Below are 8,997 nucleotides of genomic sequence, written 5' to 3' on the forward strand. Positions count from 1 at the left end.
GTAGAAATATGGTGGCATTTACTAACAGTCATTTGTTATAGTACACAATGAAATGATGTTCGCTCCAGATGCTGAAACAGAAATGCTAGTCGACAGCATGGCGTCATAAATAAATAGAAGAAAAATAGTTCATGTAAAATACAAAAATATAGAGAAAAATAAAATATAAATAGCAAATAAGCCTTGATAAAGCAGCATGGACTGCTGACTGTGGGAGTTAGGGTAGTGACTTGGAAATGACGTGTCCCTTCTTGGCAGCTATACAGCAGGTCCTATGTGCTAAACTTGCTAACAGCAGCAAAAGCACCACTGTGAACAAGACCACAGAAAGGTAGAAAAGGTGTCGGCATCTGTGATGATCCTGTGGAACCATTTCATGTGCTGCAGGGGAACAAAGGCAGGAGCAGTTATCTACAGGTAACATCTGCTACTGAGAATAAAATGATGGCCAAGATAGGAAGCAGACAAGGGTCTGACCTAGAGAGAGAGCCAGATCCCGCCTCATCTCCTGCTGCAGCACTGGGTTCCTTAGTATAAACCTTAGCGAGGTGTTGGCGGCTGGGCCTTGTGTGAACCTGCTGGATATAGTGTAAAGGCCTTGGGGATCCACTTGGACCTCTGTCACTGTTTTGTTGGCGAGGTTCTGCCCTTCCTGATCATGCCACTCCAGTGTGGCTTCGGGGAATCCCCTGGATGTCAGGAATAGTTCTACTCCACTCCTGGACACCGTGATCTGCACATGTGGCTCACTGTAGAATGCTGAGGAGGACAAAGGCCAGGTCACACAACTGATGTCAGGTCTGGAGAGTAAGTTTCCACTACAGCTGACTGCATCTTGATAGAAGACTTTGCTGAGGTACAGATAGTATTGTGTACAGCACCAGACCAGCTGCTACAGCGGCTTTTGATGAGGGTACACTGCCGATACTGAGGTTCAATCCCACAACTGAGGGACTCATTTTGAACCATGTCCCCCTAAAAGATACAAGGTATGAGAGATGCCAGTACCTGCAAATTCCACCAAAAATGTTTTCTTCTGGCTTCCCATCATCGTGCTGACAGAACAAGAGTAATAGCCAGTATCTTCCGGGCTCACGTTGTCCAGTCTGAGTGAGGCATTCCCTTGATGCAGCTGCGACAGGTACAGGTGGGTGCGGTTGGCATAACGACGGCTCTGCCTGTCCAACTGGTCCTGACTGTGGTAAAAGCTATGGACCACCTCCAGACCTCGCTGCCAGGTGACAATGAGACTGGCAGAGTCCAAGCTTCCAGGTCCCACTGGGAAACTGCAGGACAGAACCATGAAGTGCCCAAAGACTGCTAGCTGCGGCTCTATAGGCACAGTGATTTCGAAATGCCCTGGAGACGAAGATAAAGGAAGATCAGGGCAGGTCAACCTTCTTAAAGGTGGGGGGGAAGGATAGAATCATGCTTCAGTCAAAGTGGGTGTTACATCACCACCCTGACCCCCCCACAACACATACGGGTCAGAATTTGATTTACTATGTGGTCTTTTTCAAATGCATTTGCAAAATGGTCTGATAATGATTACACAAGATTTTGGATGAAATATTCCATATGTTCTCTAACAAAAGTTCTGTATCGTGGTATATGTGCATTATGATAGTCAGCAAGAAAATCCTCAAAGACAGCAGGAAGACCTGTTATATAATGCATTTCGAATGCATAGTAGAAATTCCTTAGACATGAACAAGCACTGACGCATGAACGATACGCACAAACCCCATAGTATCACTACACGATGTCGTTTCAGTCATAGAACTAAGCGTATTTAGTGTGACTTCATCCCCCCTAAAATATACATTTTTAACACCATTTAGCTATTTATCTCGTATTTTTGTATCCATTTCATATAGTACCGCGGCTAACCAAACATTATCGTGGGAAGGACATCACCTTGCTCGTAAAGGTTAATGATGGTAGTTGGGCGTCCCGGATTTCTTCGGGGGGCTGAGCCCCTCTAAGAGTCAGATCCGAGAATCGCCCCAGGTGGAAGCCAAGCTACGTGAAATAGACTCGGCAAAGAAGCCCCAGCTTACCGGAGACCGAAGTCGTCAAAGCCAGGGTAACGAGTACAACACCGACGGGTGAATACATATAGCCGATAGCAGTCATCTGGTAGCTGGTCCGCAGTCTTAAAAAGAGAATTCGACATATATTCCATACATTAATTAGGACTGCTGTCCAGATTACATCCTGTGAACTTCAATTCATTGACGGCGTGCAATACTACTGACAACATTTTAAGTCCGCGTTCGAATTTTGACCCTAAACCATTAGTAAATTCTACCAGATATTGAAGCAGATTTAAGTTCGATTGAATGATTAGTAAACAAGAAAGTCAGTACAAACCGCGATGCCGTAGCGCAGGGCAGCAAGCAACGACTGTGTATCCGCGGACAGACGTCAGTCGTCTGGGCTTTAGCTCCTTTGGATGAGGCGGAGCTATGTGCTTATTAAAAGGGGGGCTGGGACAGATAGGTGAACCGGTCGGTCCGAGATAAGCGGCTCTGGTGTGTTTCAGTAGGGACTTGGAAATCCTGCTTCGGGCGTAATATTCCGTGTGATGACGTCATCATTTTTTCAGCGGTGGCTACGTGACCACCGATCTGGTCCTGATTGGTTGGACATCATGCCAGTTAATGTAGAGACCCCCAAGTAAATTTTCATTTCAACATTCAACAACAAAAATCACTAAGATTGGTTAGATATTGGCAAAGTTATGGTTGTTTAAGTGCACCATACCCTATTTACAATTTCTTACATTTATTGAATGAGGCGCAGGCTGCCCTCCGCCTATGCAGAGCGAAGTTGTTCTAAGTAGTCACAGTTTTTTCTGCAGTTCTAATTGTAATTACATTAGAACAAAAATCCGATTTCAGGCATATTAAATCTTCGATATCTCTGGTTCTATTGAAGATATATTGACAAATGAGGTATCATTTTAATGGTTTTTTAATCTTTTTCCATTAAAATAGGTGTGAAGTTAATCAAGACACCTTGGTGAAAAATTTCCAAGTCCCTAGTTTCAGGAGAGGAACAACTCTGCTGGCAACTGATGTGTTTTGGGGATCGCCGTACGCCCGTCGCCGGTATGAGGTCGAAATGCAAAAAAGACAATATCTTACATGAGTTACCTGGGTCCTATATCACGAAGCCAGATTCCATGCTTAGCTAGATAACTTTGACAATAAGTAGCTTTTCAATATCACGACCATGGTTCTCTTTTGTACATCACCACAGAACTAAATGGCTCCAGGGCACGTTAGCGTTCAGGATCAGGATATATTACCTGATGGACTTTCTCAGACTCTCGAAGGGGCGTGTCCATGAGAATCCTGTGAATACCCTAAAGATAGCCGTATGTTTGGTATTTGCTCTTCCGGCTGTGATATCTTTTAAAAAAGCAGGCCAGTTTTTAATCTCAGACCTTTGACAGCCTGCTGGCCAAACAGGGAAACCACAGGCAAGGCAGGGATTGATCCTGACAATATTCTTAGTTTTCATACGATGTCACATCCTTATAGGATCGCTCACCTGGATTGCAAAACACGTGTTACTCAATATACGTACTTCACTGTACTTATGTTTTTGTGTAACCGTTTCATGTCATCTTCCATTGCTGAAGGCCAGTTCCGATACTAAGAACAGAAGTACTGAGAACAGTAAAAATCCCCGGATGTTGATCTAGCTCCGCCCCAGATATCAAGGGTACATTAGTTGCATCCTCGCCAAAAAAGACCAATCCCATGATTCATTGCCCCCAAGTTCAATCTTGGGAGGCAAGTTATCAAGACAGCTCTTGCCAAGACCACAAGTACGATCTTCACATCCTTGCTATTGAGAAACACCCCAGCGGGGTAAAGTAAAGTACGGGTGGGCAAATAGTCTGTAGGGTTTGCAAGCTACCACAACGCTTTTGATGTAGCTAATTTTAGGCTCATAATGGAAACATTTCTTGCATGGGGGGGGCATGGTAGTGCAGTGGTTAGCACTGTTGCCTCACACCTCTAGGACTCTGGGACTGGGTTCGAGTCTTCGCCTGGGTCACATGTGTGTGGAGTTTGCATGTTCTCCCCATGTCGTCGTGGGGTTTCCTCCGGGTTCTACGGTTTCCCCCCACAGTCCAAAAACATGCTGAGGCTAATTGGAGTTGCTAAATTGCCCGTAGGTGTGCATGTGTGAGTGAATGGTGTGTGAGTGTGCCCTGCGATGGGCTGGCCCCCCATCCTGGGTTGTTCCCTGCCTCGTGCCCATTGCTTCTGGGATAGGCTCCGGACCCCCCGCGACCCAGTAGGATAAGCGGTTTGGAAGATGGATGGATGGATAGATGGATTTCTTGCGTGAACATGAGAGTCTGAAAACGTGAGCATTGGCAGCCCTGTCATCGAGCCTTTATGAGGCAAGTCAGCAGTGATAGACTCATACAACTTCACTACCCTGAAGTCCATCACTGCTGCGTTGTTGTCCATTTGCTTGATGCGTATGGTTACCACTGTTTTCAGTATAACCGTCCGTTTGTCAGCCTTGCGACCCTTTCGCCCACCCACACAGCTCACACGCAGACCACATCGTGACAGTCAACCAAGTTAACTTACTTGCTGTAATAGGGTGACATTTTTGTGGGTTTTAAGGAACAGGTCGGCAACAAAAGAACTTGTATGACTGAGAAGTTCAAAGGAGTCAGTATTCACCAAGAATATATGCTGCTAAACAGGCACATGGGTAATAAGTAATAATAATGTGAGCTGTTTACACACATATTTCCCCACAAATATCATACAAACCATTTCCAGCATACAACATAATTAAATGTACCTTCAGTTATAACCTTTCAGTTATTAAGTGTGAATATGTCCTGTTTTGAGGTTTTATTGAAGGTGGTTATTTTACATTTATATGTACATATTTAGCAGATAGTTTTGTCTAGAGCAACGTACAGTTGAGGCAAATAGCACATTACAAACATACAGCTGTTGGGAAGGTAACTAGGCATAAGTGCAGCTTGGCTGAGCTTCCAGTGAAGGCAGATACAGTGTAAACGGTGCTGCACAGCTACACAACAGCTGCAAAACAGCTACAAAACAGCTGCACAACAGCTGTACAACCACACATATAACTATTAACAAAGTAAGAAACTAATAAGACTATGCAATGTTAATGCTGACTGCTGTCCCAGACTAAAATTAATTCAAGACTAAAAGCAACTGCAATTGCTTTAAAGAAGACTGACAAAGGGTGAGGCCGTCTAAAATGTTTCTTGAGAAAATTCCTTCTGGTTCAGTGCATAGATCCTGTTATGAGGGTGACTCAGCATGAAATTAACCGGTAATGAAGGTGGAGTATCGAGAGCATGGTTTGGGATCCGGCCCTAATGCTTGTGTTATCAACTTACATCTGGGGTTATCTTCTTGATGGAGGACATTAGTCAATCTCAGCGTGCCTTGATCATTATAGCCGAGAGGTCAAATATACTGTGGAACATGACATGCAATAAGACATGTATTTAACTAAACCTCTATAGTGGCAGCATAATTAGTTTGTTTCGGTTCTTGCCACATACCACACAGGGGGTGAAATCCATCCATCCATCCATTTTCCAAACCGCTTATCCTACTGGGTCGCGGGGGGTCCGGAGCCCATCCCGGAAGCAATGGGCACAAGGCTGGGAACAACCCAGGATGGGGGGCCAGCCCATCGCAGGGCACACTCACACACCATTCACTCACAAATGCATTCCTACGGGCAATTTAGCAAGTCCAATTAGCCTCAGCATGTTTTTGGACTGTGGGGGGAAACCCCACGACGACATGGGGAGAACATGCAAACTCCACACACATGTGACCCAGGCGGAGATTTGAACCTGGGTCCCAGAGGTGTGAGGCAACAGTGCTAACCACTGCACCACCATGCCGCCCCAGGGGGTGAAATACTTCCGCCAATGTCCACTATGTTTGCTTTAGACGTCTGTTGGAACATTTTATGAAGGGTTTAATGGGACGCAAGTATGACGGAACGTTACTTGATAGAATGAAAATCAATGGGTGATTTATACTTATGTATACTTACATGTCTTATGCAGGCCTTAAAATGTTATTAACATCTGAACACAGTTCTTGTGCATGTCTTTATTACTGACATTTGATGTAGGGGTGCCTCCTGCTGGTATTCTAAAAGATAGCTGACTAGACACGCCAAGTAGGCTAGAAGATATTGACTTTCACGGAACTATGCAAATGTCATAGTTCATTTCCGTTAAAATTTAAGTCACGTGATCCAGTCATTAGCTGGAATAAAGCAAAGACTTGGGTGTTACACATGGTTTTGCTTAAATCATGACTGGGTACCACATATCTGGGATTTGAGCTCCTTGCGTGTATTTTTTCACAAACGGTGAATGATCTGGCACGACCCTTTATCTAACATCTAACATGAATAACTCCGCGCAGACACAGCGACGCTCAGCACCTGTTGGATGAAAGGGTGATACTGAACCCGTGCCCGTTTACCCTTCACACCACAGATTTCTGGCACCAGTCTGGATTTGACCATCTTTTGAAGCTCTGTGGTGGTTGCTGAGGCAGATGCTGCTGGGATTGCGGCACTGAGAGAGAATGGTGTGCACGCGGTGTACGCTTGGGTTGTGCGCGTGTTGCACTGGTTGTTTGGAGCTGTTTGGGAATGTATTTTTGTTTTTGTGTGATAGTACAGTTTACGTGCGTGGCTGTTTTTCCGATGTGTCCTTGTTAATAAACAGCGCGAGTGGCACGGATAGTAAGTTGCAACTGCGTGTGTTACGTGAGCGGCGTTTCTGTCCGCGTAGCTTTGTGGGGTGGTAATACAGTCAGCCCTTGGATAACGAACATAATCCGTTCCAAATTCTGTACGTTAATCAAAATGTTCGTTAATCAAATTAATTATTCCCATAAGAAATAATGGGAAATTAAACAATCCGTTCCAGGTCTAGTATAAAAGCCCACTTTTATTGGTAAATAATGCACGAAAGGTTTGTTTAAAAACGAAAAACAATAATATATATATATATATATAAAACTATTCTTTTACTTTGCATAATAAAGTTCACATCAGGGGCTTGCTGGAATGGACAGGAATCCCCTCCCAACACTTCACGGCTAAACCGTTTTTCGCATAAATGAGCGTTGGCTGGCGGTCACCGTCTTTGCCCGTAAAGAACAAAACAGAACGGGACCAAGCGGCTCTGCTGGGCAACCATCGGCTAACCCGGTTGAATGGGTAAGCTCTTCGCATAAATCAGCGTTGGCTGGCAGCCTCCCAGTTTCCACGTAAAAAACAAAACTGAACGGGAGGAAGCGGCTCTGCAGCACGACCACAGGATAACTTGTTTGGCTAAATGTAATGAATGGAAAGGTTTGTTTAAAAACACAACAGATCAGTAAAATTATGAATTAAGCAATCTATAAAATAAAAACTACGTAATCTGAAAAAGAAAAATGTAAACAAAACGAAGCGTGGGTATCGTTTATGAGGCTATAGAGTGGAGCGTTCAGTTAGTCCACCCAGAAAGCGCTCGCGGACGGTGCTCAGCCTCTCAGCCAGCCATTGAGTGACTGGCCGACGGTTCGCTAATCGCGTTTGTGTTCGTTGTTCAGTATGAGAAAAAATGTTCGTTAAGTGTGTTTTTCGTTAATATAGACGTTCGTTAGGCAAGGGCTCACTGTATCTAACATCCGTACGTTATCTAACATTGGTAACGTTAACTCGGAAAAGGACAGCTTCTCCTTAGCTTTGCTCGGACGGTTTTTCGGCCTCTCTAGAGCAACTTCGCTTAATTTTAACTTTACATGGTTCAGTAGGAAATTATTCTCTGGTAAGTAATAGTTAATTTGGTTATTTTTAAAGTTTAATTTTAATTTTTTAGTTTTTTTAATCTCTCTAACCCTATCGGAAAAATTAAGTTCCGTTTTAACGTAAGTGCTAACTCAGTGTTTTATTGTCCTCGCACTTTATTGTATTAACTATATATTCTGGATGTTTGCGTCCAGTCGGACTTCATCTGTCAGCGATGCAAGTGGACTCACTCATGGTCCAGGTTTGTGATCTTGAGGAGCAACTGGCTCTCATCCGACACAACACGGAGTTAGAGGAGAGAGTTATTACGCCTTTTTGGAAGACGGTGTGTGCGCCATGAGGGGTGAGAATGAAGAACAAATAGGTTGAGAGAGCCGTAGGTCATAGACATAACAAAGGGCGTACACAGTTTACAGAGGTGGCATCAACTAAAGTGACTGTGTCTCGCCACTTTCAGGTGCTTTGGAGCTGGAAGAGACTGGGGAGGCAAGTGGGCCCTTGGGCACTGAGGAGCCCCCTCGCCCCAGGAAGAGGGAGGTTGTAGTAGCGGGGGATTCAGTTATTAGAGACGTAGACAGTTATGTGTGCACATGTGATGGAGGGTCCCGTATGGTGTGTTGCCTGCCTGGTGACCAGGTAGGGGACCTTCCGGATTGTGGGCACAGGCTATTGGACCCAGCTGGGGTGGATCGAGTGGTTGTGGCGCACCAACATACTGCAGGAAAAAATTCTGTCACAGTTAAGCTTAGAAACACAATGTCCATGGTGGTATTCTCTGAAATACTTCCCGTGCTACGTGCAAGCTAGGCTAAGCTAGCTGAGATAAGGAAATTAAATTTGTGGTTAAAAGGCTGGTGTAGAAAAGAGGGGTTCAGGTTTATGGGGTACTGGAAGACCTTCTGAAACAGATGGGACCTGTTCAAGCCGGACGGGTTGCATTTGAACCAGAGGGTAACCAGTGTATTGGAAAAGCGTATGTGTCGACTAGTTGAGTAATGTTTAAACTAGAGGCTGGGGGTGCTGGCAGATTAATTAAGAATATGGGTCAGGGGAGATGGAAAGCCCTAAATAATAATGAAAGTGGGCCCTGTAAAAGGCCTACCCTTTGCGGTCTGTATTCAAACACTAGGAGTATTAGAAACAAAA

The 8,997-nt window shown here is 44.6% G+C and overlaps 1 protein-coding gene across 1 annotated transcript; it reads right to left on the reverse strand.

Moving 5' to 3' along the window:
• Window position 1: 1 nt before the first annotated feature.
• On the reverse strand, window positions 2–2,583 carry LOC125727776 (CD276 antigen-like). Its single transcript, XM_049004698.1, has 5 exons — window positions 2,374–2,583; window positions 2,061–2,155; window positions 1,009–1,359; window positions 478–759; window positions 2–381 (listed from the first exon to the last, which is right to left on the reverse strand). The coding sequence occupies exons 2-5, from the start codon at window positions 2,134–2,136 to the stop codon at window positions 218–220; spliced, it is 873 nt and encodes a 290-aa protein (XP_048860655.1). The 5' UTR covers window positions 2,137–2,155; window positions 2,374–2,583; the 3' UTR covers window positions 2–217.
• Window positions 2,584–8,997: the final 6,414 nt, after the last annotated feature.

Source organism: Brienomyrus brachyistius, unplaced genomic scaffold (genome assembly GCF_023856365.1).
Source record: "Brienomyrus brachyistius isolate T26 unplaced genomic scaffold, BBRACH_0.4 scaffold118, whole genome shotgun sequence".
In the NCBI taxonomy this organism is placed as follows: domain Eukaryota; kingdom Metazoa; phylum Chordata; class Actinopteri; order Osteoglossiformes; family Mormyridae; genus Brienomyrus; species Brienomyrus brachyistius.

Coding starts and splice junctions, on each gene's coding strand:
- LOC125727776 (XM_049004698.1), bottom strand. CDS start 2,136: ATGACTGCTATCGGCTATATGTATTCACCCGTCGGTGTTGTACTCGTT. Junction 760..1,008: donor ATTTTTGGTGGAATTTGCAG/GTACTGGCATCT, acceptor TGTCCTCCTCAG/CATTCTACAGTGAGCCACAT. Junction 382..477: donor GGATCTGGCTCTCTCTCTAG/GTCAGACCCTTG, acceptor GTTCCCCTGCAG/CACATGAAATGGTTCCACAG.